This window comes from Hypanus sabinus, chromosome 2 (assembly GCF_030144855.1).
Source record: "Hypanus sabinus isolate sHypSab1 chromosome 2, sHypSab1.hap1, whole genome shotgun sequence".
In the NCBI taxonomy this organism is placed as follows: domain Eukaryota; kingdom Metazoa; phylum Chordata; class Chondrichthyes; order Myliobatiformes; family Dasyatidae; genus Hypanus; species Hypanus sabinus.
The window spans coordinates 124233954-124250639 of record NC_082707.1 but is presented as its reverse complement, the minus strand read 5'-3'; the positions used below and the strand labels follow the sequence as shown (position 1 = coordinate 124250639).

The 16686-nt window shown below is 45.0% G+C and overlaps 1 protein-coding gene across 16 annotated transcripts in view; it reads left to right on the top strand.

Moving 5' to 3' along the window:
- The window catches only part of LOC132383172 (pleckstrin homology domain-containing family G member 3-like), a 218491-nt gene that overhangs the window by 151804 nt on the left and 50001 nt on the right, over nucleotides 1-16686 (top strand). For 15 of the 16 annotated variants that reach the window (XM_059954066.1, XM_059954112.1, XM_059954136.1 and 12 more), the window contains one exon: nucleotides 12006-12106. The exons of the other annotated variant lie outside the window; for it this stretch is intronic. In XM_059954066.1, the coding sequence (XP_059810049.1) occupies nucleotides 12006-12106 (101 nt within the window). The remainder of the gene's footprint in view (nucleotides 1-12005; nucleotides 12107-16686) is intronic. 16 annotated transcript variants of the gene reach the window in all.

Here is a 16686-nt window from a genome sequence, read left to right as displayed (position 1 = left end):
GCAAAGGGGACTTGTTCTTTTTCTGTAGTGTTCTGTGACTCTGACCAGATGTTTCTCAGGAAGACTTTGTCAGTGAACCTTAACTTTCAGTCATCTCCTCACCATTGTACACTCATGGCTGCCAGCACAGCCGAAGGCCCATCTGACTTTATCCTCTTTCTGGATAAAGTGAATAGTTTGCTCAGCTATTCAAGGGGGGGGGGTGGTTAAGTTATCAAAACTGAGTAGTTTCATTGCCATCATCATTGTTGACTTCTATTTAAATTTGAGATTAACTGAATTTGCATTCGACAACCTCCATGTGGTATCTGAATTTGCCACTCTAATTTGCCTGTGAAGGTCTGGAAATTAACCACTGGATTGCATCTGTATTTCTTTAAAGCTCAGAATAGAATTTACCATCACTGGCTTAAGTGACATGAAATTTCTTTGGAATTAGATTAATATTTAAAAGGGATACTTTGGACTATTGAGGGAGTAGGCCAGCTCTTCCCAAAATCGTAAGCTAGATAATGGCCTTTGTTGCAGGAGTGTACGGATTTGCTCGGTTATGAGCAGATGTGTTGAGGACTGGGACTGGAGAGAGAATATGTAAACAGTTGGTAAGATGTGGGAGGCAGAGGTCTTGATAGTGCTGTGACTGCCACAGGAAGCCTGGTGCCCTGAGTATAGTGGTATTTAGACATAAAAACATCATATTTTAAGTGTAGGATGATCATTCAAATAGGCAGCAGACTGCCTGTGAGGGAAAACGAGAGTAATATTTGGAGGGGTTCAGATTATTTTGACTGTTCCTCATGGTGTGAAAAGCACATGCTCTTACACTTGCACAGTCTCTTCCCCACCACCAATCATGCTTGTGCATGCATCTGCACCCACCTTGCACCCACATTCCCTTGTCTCCTGGCAACCGCATTACTACCGAACTCGCTGGCAATGGTCCTAGAGTCAGTGAGACGTCATGTGAGACTGCGGGCTCCTTTGATGAGGGATGTATCTGGTGTGGGAAGCGGGCAGAGTCGGCCGTTCCATCTAAAGGAGCAGACTTGGAGCATTGAGAGCATGAAGCCACGTTTCCTGACTGTTTTCCAGGTATCGCATCAGTACGTACTTGGGTTGATTCTTAGGCAGAAGGGTTCTTGCATTTATCCTATTTCTTTTTGACATAGCAAGAGGCCATGTAAGTTTATACTGACTCTTGCAGCAGACCCATCAGTCTTATCCAAGGTTGGTGTTTGAGATTAATTACAAAGGGAGTGCTCCACTGTGAATAGCTGTACATCAGATTCTGCTGGGGCATTTAACCAAAGCACCATCTTCCCTCATGAGCAGCATTAAAAAGATGCCGTAGTGTAATCAGAGTAAAAGCATTCTGTATTCCTCAATTAATATCAGTAAAATAGATTACTTAGTTATTGTTGCATTGCTCTGTGGGATCTTGCTGTGTGCTGGTAGCTGCTGAAGTCTCATTGTTGTAGCAGAAGCTGCCTCTGTAAGTAAATTCATTGACTAAAACCATCTGTGGCCACAGCTTGCAGGGTGGGATCTGAACTCTCGTCTTTGGATCATTAGTGTCGGCCTCTGGGTTACTCATCTGGTAACTTAATCTGTCCACCGCCACCATACGCTTCCGGTAGTAGTTCTCTTTAAAGCTCCTTTCATCTTCTCTGTGTTAATTGATGTTGTGTCTAGATGCAGTGGATTTCAGCTTACCATGGAAGGGCTTTGTTTCAAAAAGATTGCACTGAAGCTTTTCTAACAAGAGTGCAACTGAAAATATTTCTTTCTTTCTTTCTTTCTAAATCTTTTTATTAATATTAGTAATATGGACAGAATACAGATGATATATTGATAAAGAAATTACCAACATACACATTCCATTACATATGAAAAAAAAGCATACATAATAGTTACAATATGAGTTTACCAAGACATAAGCCATAAGATATATGTATGGACATAGTAAATCTAAATATTTCATAATGTATAATATAAAAAAAACAGAAAAAAGAAAGGAAAAAAAACAAAAAAATTTTTTTATATAATGCAGAACTAGCTAATCTAATCTAATAACTATAACTAATAAGTAATATAAAAGAAAAAAAACAAAAAAAAGAGAAGGAAAAAAAAAGCGGGCTGTTTATAATATCTCACAAAAATAAGTATTCATCAATGCCGTCACTTCCGGTCCTCTCAAAATACATAAGCTAAAAGCTGGGAAAATATTTCTGTTTGAAACTTAACCATAAGACACAGGAGCAGAATTAGGCAATTTGGCTATTGAGTCTGCTCTGCCATTCAATCATGGGAATTTTTCCCCTCCTCAACCCCATTCCTCGGCTTTCTCCCCATAACCTTTGAAGCCGTGTCCAATCTTGAACCTATCAATCTCCGCCTTAAATACACCCAACAACCTGGCCTCCACAGCTGCTGGTGGTAACAAATTCCACAAATTCACCACCCTCTGGCTAAAGAAATTTCTCCACATCTCTGTTTTAAATGGACACCCCTCTATCCTGAGGCTGACCCCTCTTGTCCTGGACTCGACCAACATGGGAAACATCCTTTACACATGGACTCTGTCTTTCAACATTTAAGAAGCTTCAATAAAATCTCATCTCATCCTTCTAAATTCCAGCGAGTACAGACCCAGAGATATCAAACATTCCTCTTATGATAACTCTTTAATTCCTGGAATCATCCTTGTGAACGTCCTGTGAACCCTCTCCAATGCCAGCACATCTTTTCTTAGATGAGGAGCCCAAAACTGTTCACAGTTCTCAGGTGAAGCCTCACCAGTGGTTTATCAAGCCTCAACATCACATCCCTGCTCTTGTATTCTAGACCTCTTGAAATGAATAATAACTGACTCTACCTGTAAGTTACCCTTGAGGGTGTTCTGCACAAGGACTCCCAAGTCCCTTTGCATCTCAGATTTTTGGATTTTCCCCCCTTTTAGTAAATAGTTTGCACATTTATTTCTGTTGCTAAAGTGCATGACTATGCATTTTCTAACATTGTATTTCATTTACCACAGCCTAATCTAAATCCTTCTGCAGCCTACCTGTCTTCTCAACACTACCTGCCCCTCCACCAATCTTCGTATTATCTGCAAACTTGGCAACGAAGCCACCTATTCCATCATCTAAGTCACTGATGTGCAACATAAAAAGCAGTCCCAATCACCGATCTCTGCAGGACACCACAAGTCACTGGCAGGCAACCAGAAACGGAACTGGAATTGCCTTAGTCCTGAAGAAGGTTCTCGGCCTGAGATATTGACAGTATATTCTTTTCCATATACGCATATATGGCTGAGTTCCAACAGAATTTTGTGTGTGTTGCTTTGGTTTTCCAGCATCCGGAGACGTTCTCGTTCATGTTATGCAATGTAGCTGCAAGAGCAAGTCAGAGGCAAGGAGCTCTGCTGCTTCTAACTCACCTCCCAACTCCGCAAAGCCTGTCCACCGTCTGCAAGTCTCAAGGCTGGTGGAATACACCCCACCTGCTTGGATGAGTACAGCTTCAACAGCACTTGCGAAGCTCAGCACCATACACGATATGTTAGCTTACTTGGTAGACACCCCTCCGCAGTCATTCACGCCTTCCTCCATCCGTGGACAGTAGTGACACTCTGTCCTTCTACAGGATGCATGGCATCATCTCACCAAGACTCCTTGGATGGCACCTTCCAAAGCCACGATCTCAGCCAGCTGAGAAGGATAAGGCTGTCAGAAGCAAAGGATCCACTGTTATGTGGAACTTGCCCTCTGATTTGTATACAGTCCTGGCTTAGAATTGCTGTTCTTCCTCCAACATAGACTGAAATTCCTGTAACTGCCTCCCCAACAGTGCGGGGAATAAAACCACTTCCCGAAGGTTTGCAGTGGTTCAAGCAGCAGCTCATCACCACCCACGTGCTGGTTCAGCCTGCAAAGCCCACGTCCCTTTAATGAAGATATAAAATAAATTGTTCACAGATGGACTGAATATTGTTTTCCTATTAGCCCATGCGTGAACGTTGTCTTGGTCTTGCTGTGTGTAAGTACAGTATGGATAGACTGCATTGTTCACTGAAGAGAGAGAAGAGTGCCATCATCCCCCCCAGAACCTTCCCGCAGCACCCGCTAGTGTCTTCTCATTGCTCAGTAGAACTAGCCGGCTGTCAGGGCAGTTCCATTTGCTGTGCATAAATTGGCTGCAACATTTCTTACAAGAGTGGCAACGTTTTCCCAAACTCCTGTGTTGGCTATGCATTCTGGTGGGACGGCTGCCGCTATGTGAGTACAATGTGACAAATAGAGGAGCTCGTCAAAGGCAGCCTCAAACCGCCAGCTTACCGCCTCTATACAACAGTCCAGTGCCCACAGTGGGGCTGTGTGCTGCCCGAGCAACTCATTGGGTAGAAACTGGGTAAGCTCCCATCTCTGTCCCATTTCACACAGGGTGTGTGCTGTTTAATATTCAAGGCAAGAAGGTGCCAGTAATCTCCCAGATAGTGACGCAAGCTGTGACGACAGTGACCTTCAGACAGGTTGTAGTACACAGCTTAGTCCCTCTGCCTATCCTGTTATGTGGCAATTCATTCTTAAGTTTTGCACCCTCCTCCTCCTCCTCCACTCCTCATTCCTACCCCCTGCTCTTGTGCTATCCACATGCACCTTCACCACATCTGTTTGTTTCTGTCTACTGTCCTGTCAACCCCACCTCCACTGATCCTTGACCATTTCCCTGCCGCTGCCCCAGCTCCCCAAGGATTTTCTATCGAATCCTGAACATCCCGGGCTTTGCATCCCACTCACTCATCACCTTGCCCTCCCTCCCTTCCTCCTCCTAATCAAGCACCTTCTCCCCATTCATTAGCTCCTCCAGCAGCCCTCCACCCTCATTAGGTGCTCCTCGCCCTCATCCTCATCCTTACCTCTTCATCTCATCTGCCCCCTCCCTCATTGGACTCCCAGCCCCCCGTGACCCTGCACTCTCTCTTCCCCCTCACCCCCCGTGCTGAGCTGTACCTCAGTTGCCCAAGACCGCTCACTCACCCTTTCACTGTCCTTTCAGACTCGACCTGCCCAGTATGAAGTGTGCAGAGCACTCCAACTTGAAAGCGTGGATGATTGCCGCTCGTCCCCCACACCCAAACCCCTTCCCTGTCCCACCCTGCTTGAAGATGTCAAGTTGTAGCTCCCCTTCTTCTCCCCCACCCCTTCAAACTACCCCACACTCAGTCTGTGCGGACGTCTGTGCTTCTATCTCGGGGTCAATCCACGACCATGCCAGTACAATCCAATTGCAGCTTGTTGTCTGGACTGGAAGCCCTTCATTGAGAACTCTTTCCAGTTTCTGCATGTACCTCCAATTGTAAGCCCATTCTGCAGTGTTTAAATAGTGCACCCCAACGGTTGTATGTCATCAAACTGAAAGAGCCTTCTGGAATATTGCTGTAGCCTCTTGAGGGTTGAGGTCCAGAGCAGAAAGGGATCTTGCTATAAAATTCCAAGCTACAGTTTATACCCAGCACTACTAAGCATGCCTTAGTAGCAACACAAAGAACCACATTGAAGTAATATTGCTGGGCTGGGGAAATCGAGGCAGGATGCTGGGAGACAAAAGTAGACAAGTTGACATTTGAGTTCAAGTCCCTGCATCAGCAAAAGGAGAATATTGCCAGGATGTAACGGTAGAAGTGGAAGTGTGACAGAGATTGGTAGGCGATAGATGGATCCAGTTGTCAGGGGGCCGCTGATGGTCAGATGAATTCAGTTGGGGGAGGGAGGCTGAAGATGAAGGAGATGAACAAATGGAGAATAAAACTGGGTACAGTAGCTGTGATGGAGTGGAAATATATCTCTACCAAAGGAGGTGTAAGGTGCTAGCCCGCAGGTCTCCCTTGGGCAAGGTGTAGCACCTGCTTAACCATGGGAGCAAGTGGTGGATGGTTGTTTGAGCAGCTGGTGCAGATCACAAGGCCTGGTTGTGCCACTGCTGATGCCAGGCAGCCAAGCTCTGAAAAGTATTGATGATGGCTGGGGTCACCCGTCTTGTAAAGACACTGCACAGAAGGAGGCAATGGCAAACTACTTCTGTAGAAAAAATAGCCATGAACAATCATGGTCAAGGCCATGATTGCGCATGTCATATGACAGGGCACATAACAATGATGATGACAGCAGATGGTGAGTGTGCGTGTGTGGGAGTCTATTGGGGAAGTCAAGTGCTGAATGACATCCCATCCCACTGGAGGCCAAAAACTGCCTGTTCTGGGGTTGAAGGGCTGCGTATGTGCATGGTTGGGCGGGGGGAGAATGGGTGTAGGGAGGAATAGTGCATGTTTTGCTGTTTTTGTTTTGTCGATTGTTGTGTTCTGTGTTGTTTTGCTGAGCATTGTGGACATGCCTTGTTGATCCTGGATTGTGTGCCGACACTTGCAGGCTGCCCCCAGCACATCCTTGGGTGTATTATTTGTTAATGCAAATGACACTTTTCACTATGTGTTTCGATGTACGTGTGATAAATCTGAATCTTAAATCTTGAGAGCATCACTGGCGTTGGTTGCCTGTAATTGGGGAAAAATCAGTTTTGATACAATTGGTTTGTAAGCTGTATAAGGAGAATACAAAATATAAAGCCCTCCCATCTGATTCCACCTATCAGCCTCTGCCCCCCTTCCCCATGGTTCCATCTGCCCATCACCCCGCCCATCTATCCTACTACCATCCAAACCTTCCTCCCACTTGTACTACTATATACAGGCAAACTTCCTGCTTCCCTCTGTAGTTTAATATGCAGCTTCATGAACAAAAACATTGATCATCTCCTTACCACCTCAGATGCTGCTCAGCATGACGTGCTCTCCAGCTGTTCTGTTCTTTGTTCTAGATTCTTGTATCTGCAGCCTCTTCTGATTTTGTGATATTACCAGATTGACTTGTAATCAAATGGACTTTTAAATTGCGAGCTTTCATGGCTTATTTTGAGAATTCCTGAGAGCAGTGTTTACCTTGAACTCTTTCTTCAGGATGTCTCTGCCATGGCCCACTTGACTGCCCTCGCCACTGCTCCCTCCATCAATGTCGATGAGTCTGCTCTTTCGGCTTGCGGTCTTCTGGATACAGTTTCTTTGCACAAGCTACATAAGGGCAAGGCTGTGTTTGTTCTGCACGCGCTCTTATCTCTTGCTTGTGCTATTTCAGTTGCAAGACAGAAGGCGAGGGAGGAACAAGCCACAAGAAAAGGCATTTGGAACAAGTTGTGAGGGAGCTGGATGTCTTGTGCCAGCCACTGCCTAGTACGTGTCTTGAATGATGTATTATTGAGTGGTCTTCTGCGCTCTGACATATAGACGTGAAATTTCGTACAACATTGTTTCAGAAGAATGTGGCGTTTCCTTTGTGTTGTACCCAATACTTCAATTATCATTTATTTACTTAGCGAGACAGTGTGGGGTAGGTCATTCTGGCCCTTCGAGACATGTTGCCCCAGAAGCCCCCAACAACCCCTAACCTAATCGCAGGACAATTTACAATGACCAGTTCACCTACCTGGTAGTGTATACCTCTGGACTGAGGGAGGAAACCAAAACATGTGGGGAACACCATTCTATGAGGAGGACAGGGACTTCTTACAGGCACTTCAACATGTTCCTTGGTTCACAAGCTGTAGACATTGCAAAAATGCTGGAAACCTGAAATAAAAACAAAATAATAAGTGTACACAGCAGGTCAGGCAGCCTCTGCAAAGGGAGAGACAGAGTTAAAATTTTCAGGACCTTGATTTGAAACATTACCCCTGTCCTTCTCTTTGCAGAGACTGCCTGACCTGCTGAGTGTTCCTAACATTCTTTGTATCTGGTCTCATCACCTGTAAGGTGCCCTAAGACATTGAGAGATCTTGAAAGGTGTTACAGAAGTGCACACTGTCAATATTACAAGTGCAAGGCTTTCTGTTTTTACTATTGCAAGTGAAGTGAGGAATTAGTTGTTTAGTTATGCTCAGCAAGAAGGATCTCAGACTGAGCTCTGCCAGGTGACTCACGTCAAAGCAGCACAAGCCAGCACTTTACTGGCTGGTGTTGCAGAGGCTGGGAGATGCAGGGGAAGAATTTCAGCCAGGATGTGGCTTCTGATTTTTATCACTGGCCAGTCATGGGGTGTAAATGAGAAAAGGCCAGAGATGGGCGAGGAATGCCAGGTGCCAAAAATAAACTGTTGGGAAAAAATAAACAGCTGGTGGAGCAGCATCTGTGGAGGCAAAGGGACAGCGGATTGAGTTGAGATCTGGCTTCAATATGAGAGCATAGAGGGAAGGTAGCCAGTACACAGAACATTGAGAACAGAGCACTGAGGGAGGAGCACCACAGGGTTGTGTACTTAACCCCCTGCTCTGCTTGCTTCACACCTATGACTGTGACAGCTCAAACACCATATTTGAATTTATTTAAATCTTACATCCATCCCACAACGTCATGGGGTAAAAAACTTTGTGTTATGACTCCATTGCATTGTACAGACGTGTGTATTTTTAAATCTAATAGCTTGTAGAAAGAACCTGTCCTGTAGCCTGTTGGTCCTGACTGTAATGCTGTGGTACTGTTTGCCAGACGGATGCAGCTGAAACAGTTTATGGTTGGGTGACTGGTGTCCCCAATGATCTTCCAGGCCTTCTTTATGTACCTGCTGCTATAAGCGTCCTCATAGGAGGGAAGTTCATATTCACAGATGCGCTGGGCTGTCCATACCACTCTCTGCAGTGCCCAGATATCAAGGTTGGTGCAGTTCCCGTACCAGCCAGTTGATACAGCCAGTCAGTGTGCTCTCAATGGTGCCCCTGTAGAAGGTCTTGAGGTTTTGGGGGCCTGTGCTGAACTTCTTCAGTCGCCTGAGGTAGAAAAGATGCTGCTGTGCTCTTTTTCCACACAGCTGGTGTGTACAGTCCAGGTGAGATCATCCGTGATGTGTATACTTGAAACTACTCGCCCTTTCAACTGCAGTCCCATTGATGTTAATCGGGGCGAGCCTGTCTCCGTTCCTCCCGTAATCCATAATCAGCACTTTTGTTTTTTTTGGACATTGAGGGAGAGGTTGGTATCCTGGCACCACTGTGTCAAGGTGTCAAACTCTCCTCTGTAGGTGTCTCATTACTGCTAGAAATAAGGTCAATCAATGTTGTGTCTTCTGCGAACTTGATCAGCAGATTGGAGGTGTGTGTGGCAGTACAGTCGTGGGTGTAAAGGAAATAGAGAAGGGGACTCAGAACACAACGCTGGGGGGTCACCTGTGTTGAGGGTCAGAGGTGAGGGAGCCCATCCTTACCACCTGTCAGCAATTCGACAGGAAGTCCAGGATGCAGCTGCACAAGGCGGGTTGCAGGCCGAGGTCTCTGAGCTTCCTGTCAGGTCTGGAGACAATTAAGGTGTTGAATGCTGAACTGTAGTCCAGGAGCAACATTCTGATGTATGCATCCCTCTTCTCCAGGTGAGTGAAGGTGGTGTGTAGTGCTGTGGCTGCATCGACATCGGTAGGCGAATTGTAGGGGTTCAGTGTGAGTGGTAGCATGCTGCAGATATAATCTCTAACCAGCCTCTCAAAGCATTTGTTTATGATTGAAATGAGTGTGAGTTTGCCGATGAGTTCATCGTGGGCTGTATCAAACTTGATGTTGAATCAGCATACAGGAGGGAGACTGCAAATTTGGCTGAGGGGTATAATACCAATAACCCCTCATTCAGTGTCAGTTAGTCCAAGGAACTGATTGTAGACTTCAGGAGAGGGGAAACCAGAATCCATGAGCAAGTAATCATCAGAGGTGCAGAGGGTCAGTAACTTGAAATTACTGGGTGTCACTATCTTAGAGGATCTGTCCAGGACCCATCATATAAATATAATTGCGAAGAAAGCATGACAGCGTCAGTACTTCCTCAGGAGTCTGTGGATATTTGGCATGTCATCAAAAATCTCGGCAAACTTCCATAGATGTTTTGTGGAAATTGTGCTAGCTGACTGCATTATGGCCTGATATGGGAACACCAATGCCTTTGAGCAGAAATTCCTACAAAAGGGAGTGGATTCGGCCCAGTACATCATTAGTGAAGCCCTCCTAACCACTGAGCACATCTACATGTAGAAAAACAGCATCCATCATCAAAGATCCTCACAACCTAGGCCATGCTCTTTTCTCGCTGCTGCCGACAGGTAGAATTTGCACCACCAGGTTCAAGAAAGATTACTACCCCTCAACCATCAGATACTTGAACAAAAGGAGATAACTATACTCATTCTAAACTGATGGTCTTACTTTAAGGACTCTTTATCTTGTAATTTCATGCTCATTATTTATTACTATTTATTTCTATCTGCCTTTTCACAGTTTGTTGTCCATTGATCCTGTCTACAGTTACTGTTCTATAGATTTGCTAAGTATGCCCGCAGAAAAAGAATCTCAGGGTTGCTTGTACTCTGATAATAATGTTTTACTTTGAACTTTGAGAAGTGAGAGGGAGGGGTGAGAAAGGGACCAGAAGGTGGAACCAGGTGAGGAGGGGATATTGGACAGATGGTCCTAAGCGGGGGAGGGAGAGGGAATATAGTGATGGAAGCTGGTAGCTGATAGGTGGAACCAAATGATTGGCACTGGGAGATGATCCCCATTGTTATACCCTCCCCTACCTGAAGCATGAGCTCCATTTCTCCTCCCAGCAGGTGTGACCTGACCTGCTGAGCATCCCAACAATTTTTGTTTTCATGCCAGACATTTGCTTTCGAGAAGTTCACTTTTTTCCATTTTGTTTTCTGAAAGCGATGGAGGATATTTGGCTCATGAAGTCTACACTGGTTGTCAGAGCAACCCTCGTCCAGTTTTCCCCACAAGTTATTCTCACACGTGCCTATCAAAACTCTTAATTCTCCCCCGAACCACAGAGCAGAAAAAGACCCTTCAGCTCATGATAGTTTGCCAAGCTTATTAACCCAATGACGCCTAATCTCTTCTGTCTACTTGAGGAGGCTGTTGATGGTGGTGAATTAATCTGCTTGCAAAGCTTGGGAATGTGGGAGGAAATTGAAGCACCTGGAGGAAACCCATGCAGTCCCAGGGAACGTGCAAGGTCCACACAGGCCACACTGAAATCAGGATTGAACTGGTGATGCCAGATCTATGAGGCAGATCACTGCACCACTCTTTGTGCAAGTTGTAAAGCACTGCTCCATGAGGAGGATCAGTTCTGTTGCACAAGAGGCCAATATTGGAAGAATGTAGGGAGGAAGGGTGAGGACATGAGGGTGTTGAGGCATTACTGGACTCTTGACTGAATGTGGATCAGAAAGCACTTGACTGCATTTGCTGTACAAGGCAGGGTACATCCAGCAGAGGTTCTGATATTCCTTTGGAGTTTACTAGAATGGGTAAGATTGAATGTAATGAAAGCACCACTGAGAGTTTAGGGGCAGGTGAATTCTAATAGGGGCGGGTATGGAAGATAGCAGTCTTGTGGAATAAATAGGAATAGTACAAACGTTTGTAGTTCTTAGATCTGCACATGGTGATAGAAAATGGAGGTTATCTGGGAGGGCTGGTTGGTGGTGTAGTGGCATAAGCACTGGACTTCGAGGCAGATGGTCTTGAGTTTGAATCCGGCTGGGTGCCAATCTGGGCAGCAGCAGTATCCGGAAGAAAGGTCTGACAATCTACTTCCGTATCTTGCCATGAAAACCCTATCCAGAGGGTCGCCATGAGTCAGCATGTGGTTAGATTGACTTTGGAGCAAGGTAAATGTTTGGCACAACATTATGTGTTGAAGGGCCTGTACTGTGCTGTAGTGTTCTATGTTCTTTCTCAAGGTCAAATGGAATGCTTATTTGACAGTCTAGTTCTTTAAGTGAGCACTCAATGGGATTGATGGGGGTCAGTGACTTGACAACATCAGGTAAAAGGCACTGGCCACCAATACTGACTCTGGTTCACTAGCTGCACATCTAATCTCTTGTAACTTTTGCGTTTTCCCATGCCAGGACTATCTCGGTTGCATCATCGATGCTTCAGATTTGCCCATCAGACCCGAGCACGTCTCTGCACTGTTTGGAAACATTGAGGACATCTATGAGTTCAATAGGTATGGAGAGAAGAGACCTGTCTTCTCAATTAAATGTTCTCATCTCTACTCATGTGGTCAGTTCCCTTTTTTAATTCCTATTTAGTCCTCCTTTTTAGTCTCATCTTTTGCTTGTTTCCTAGAATAATTCTTCACTTGAATTGTTTGGTTTCTGTCATTTAACTTAATATTCAACAAAAGTGTTAAAAATTAATGGTTAGTTTTGATAGAATCAGATGAGAGAAAGCTTTCTACTGGCCGTAAGACCTAGAAGCAGAATTAGGCCATTCAGCCCATTGAATCTAGTCCATCATTCTATCACGGCTGATTTATTATCCTTCTCCACCCATTCTCCTGCCTTCTCCCTGTAACCTTTGATACCCTTCCTTATTAAGAACCTGTCAATCTCTGCTTCAAATATATCCAAAAGACGGTCCCCACAGCCATCTGTGGTAATGAATTCCACAGATTCACCACCCTCTAGCTAAAAAAAAACTCCTTGTCATCTCTATTTTAAGATGATGTACTTCTATTCTGAGGCTGTGCATTCTGGTCCTTGACTCACCCACTATTGGAAACATCCTCTCTATCTAGGCTTTTCAATATTTGATGGGTTTCAGTGAGATCCTCCCTTATTCGTTTAGAGAGTTCAGGCCCCCTGAGCCATCAAACACTCCTCATGTATTAACCCTGTCATTCCTGGGATCATTCTCATGAACCTCCTCCAGACTCTTTCCAATTTCAGCACATCTTTTTTTAGGTAAGGGGCTTAAAACTGCTCACAATACACCATGCGCTGTCTGACGAATGCCTTATAAAGTGTCAGCATCACATCCTTGCTTTTGTATTCTGGTCCTGGCAAAATGAATGCTACTGGCCACCAATACTGACTCTTCATGGAATATATTCTCCTTCCTTACCTCTGAGTCAATCTGCAAGTTAACCCTCCAGGGAGACCTGCATGAAGACTTCCAAGTCCCTTTCCACCTCTGATTTCTATATTTTCTCCCCATTTAAAAAATAGTCTACGCCTTTGTTCCTTCTGCCAAAGTGTATGACCGTACACTTCCCTACACTATATTCCATTTGTCACTTCTTTGCCTATTCTCCTAAACTTTCTAACTCCTTCGGAGATTGACATGGGTCACCAGCACAGATAGTGGAAGATAACTGAGAAGAATTCCTCACAATGCCACGAACTGGGAAGTACTATGTTAGAATGCTCCAAGTGGTTCCTCATTTTACCAGGAAGTTGTGTGCATATTGATGATGCTTTAGAGAGGACGAGTTGAGAGTGAGACCAGTTGCAGGCTGCTTCTGAATAATTGCTGTCTTGGCAGCAAAATGTTAATAATTTCTGTACTCTGAAAATAATCTGCACTATATACAAATTTAACATTGCAGATTTGGCATTATTTGTGAAATGTATCTCTTTGTAAAATTCAGTTGTGTTACTGTGATCTGCCCAGCTAGAGTATATGGAGCAGGGGTTCCCAATCTTTTTGATGCCACGGACCCCTACCGTTAACTGAAGAGTCCATGGACTCCAGGTTGGGAACCCTACCACAGGGATTTTCAGCGAATTGATCTATCAGAAACTTTTTGCAGCAACAAAAAAACTTGGGGGAAATATTTGGCTTTGAAGAACCATGCATAAACTCCAACAAAGTCTGTGCGACAAAGCTATTGCCAAGTTTTGCTGACACTGCATGTGCCCTGATGATAAACTAGCTTGGAGTGAGCTTACGCTCGGCTCTCATAGGGTGACTTTGTGCTGAAAATCTTGACGGTGACTGAATGGATTTGAAACCCCTAGCCACTGCATGGGTCAATGTGTCAGATACCAGTTGGGTGTCTGTTAGACTCTGAGATCTGGCTGTAGGTCTTGTTACAGTCTCCTGTAGCCCACTCTATCTCTACTTCACTTGCACTCAGATCAGTGGCAGGAGCTCGGCTGATGGGTACTGGACAGAGTAATATTCAATTAGCAAGCTAATTAAGCCAATTCATTGTTAGCTATAATCACCTGATGTTGGTTGGTCTCATTGCTCTGAATTGATCTTTCCTTCACATAGGACTTCCACATTTTCTGCCGGTGAGTTTTGTGCACAGCTCTTGATTTCCCAGTAACAGTCTTGCCATCACTTCTCACTCCAGTGTTGTGCATGTGTGTGCCATTTGCACGTGTTGGTTTATGTATGTTTGTCTCATCTCTCCCTCCCACCCTCCATGCCGTCTCCTCCCTCCACCCACCCCGCCCCTCCTCTGCCCACCCAGCCCTCCTCCGTCCCCACCCTTCCCCCAGCCCCCCCCTTGCCCCTCCATTCCGTGCATGACTACAGGAACAGGGTTGCACTGCCATCTTCCCCACATTGACATCCACTCACTCCCATCATTCTGGTAGTTTCCTGGTGGAGTAAGTCATCAATTGATTTCAGTGATCATGTTGAGGTGGGCCAGGCCCTACTGTTTGTTTCTGTGGCTGGGTGTAGGAAAGCAGTGAAATTGCCACTGGGCGGGTAGTAACTGTTTGGAACTGGTGCTACGCTTGCATCTGGTCCATTGCAATAACCTGTGACAGGGGTGGGCAAACTTTTTGACTTGTGGGCCACAAAGGGTTCTAAAATTTGACAGGGGGGCCGGACCAGGAGCAGATGGACGGAGTGTTTTGGTAATACACCTCATAAGAGAAAATAAAATATCATGGGATATGTAGAAAACATGTGCTTTAATTTCAATTGAAAATGAACAAATGCATTACAACAAAATATCTGTCTTTGAAGCCCCATGGTATTTAGCTATTTATTGAAATGACTTTCAAAACACTGAAAATTAAATGAATAAAATACATCTTTTTTTAATAGTAACAGTTATTATTTTAAAGCATTGAAAATTCTGTTATCCTTCAAGATATTATCATCATCACTCTCCTCCTGACTGTCTTTATTTCAAAAACGGTAGGAGATGCAGGTCTACTTGTCCTGCTCCTTCTTATTCAATTGTCCCCTGTGCCAAAACTCAACAACGACCAGCACAAAGACAGAACAGTGACAGCGCACCAGTATGCGGAGCGCGTTATTTGATCTGGAGCACATTTTTTATTTTGAGAACGTACGTGCACCTGCGCACTACTCATGTCCATCACTTAACAGAAATGACATGTAAGGCTTATTGAAAAAAATATTTTCAAATGCATTTTTCACATAACACAATGAAGAAACTTATTTTTAATTTCAGTGGGAACAGTGTTGTTGGTCTCCCCTTTTAGCCAGCGCATCAAAGTCTGGATTTAGTTTAGTTGTGGTGATTCTCAGGATGGATCTGAGGTGTTGGTCAGTTAACTTGGATCTATGGCTGGCTTTGTTGATGTTCATGACGCTGAACGCCTGTTCACACAAATAGGTCGAGCCGAACAAAAAGTAAAGCGCAAATGTGGAGTAATACGCTGCACCTCAACAAAGGTCAATGTGTAGTGGTGTGCTACATGCAGCGCTAAAATTATGACACGGAGTCGGTAACTGCAGTCAAAGAAAAAAACTTTATTCGAAATCCCCAGCCTCACTTTTAAGCCTCCCTCAACCTGCCCCCCGTGGCGCAGAGGCTTCAAAGCTCTGTGCTCGCAAATCCCCGCAGGCTATCTCCCTTAGCCGGAACGCTGGCTAATTGTGAGCCGGTTTGGATGTGCCAGGAAATGGGTCGCCACAAATGTATATAGAGTGCGTCATCTATTGGGAAAACGCCAGAATTGCGGGGAAAAAACGTTAACAAGGTTTATTAATATAATTTCATCAAGTTCTGCGGGCCGGATTAAAAAGCTTAACGGGCCGCATATGGCCCGCGGGCCGTAGTTTGCCCATGCCTGACCTGTGATCATAGACAGCACAGCAACTGGCCCTTCAGCCCATCAAATCCTCACTAGCTGTCACCACTTATTTGCACTGATTCCACACTGAACCATTTTATTCTTTCTACACTCCCATTAACTGTCTCTGATGCCAGCACTCGTAGTGAGAAGAGGATAGTTGTAAAATGATCGATCTACCAACCCGTAAATCTTTTGAATGTGGAGGAAAGTTACGTGGTCCGAGCGACAATGTGAAAGCAGACAGAGATCAGTTTCACACAGTAGTCACTGGAGCCATGAGACAACAGCTCTGCCACTCACACCATCTGCTGCCACCAAAGTGGTTTGTTCCTTGCTTGTCCTCGCCCTACGTTTCTCCATGATTCCAACTCTGTAACTTGGCAGCTGCTTTATCCTGGAAGAGATTGCAAATGGCACGGATGACTGCAGCCACCCCCGCCGAGCTCGGTTTCCACAAGTAGGGTGTCACAGTAGCATAGTGATCAGCATGAATCTATTACAGCTCTGGGCGCTGGAGTTCGGAGTTCAATTCTGGCACCGTCTGTAAGGAGTTTGTGATTGTATGAGTTTTCCTCAGTGCTCCGGTTTCCTCCCACAGTCCAAAGACGCGAGACGTACCAGATAGTAGGTTAATTGTTGGTCACGCAAGTCCCAGCTGGAGACTCAGGAATACCATTGCACTCAAATGTAGAGAGATTCTTCATTGCTGTTTCCATATCAATTTTGTTTTACCAGT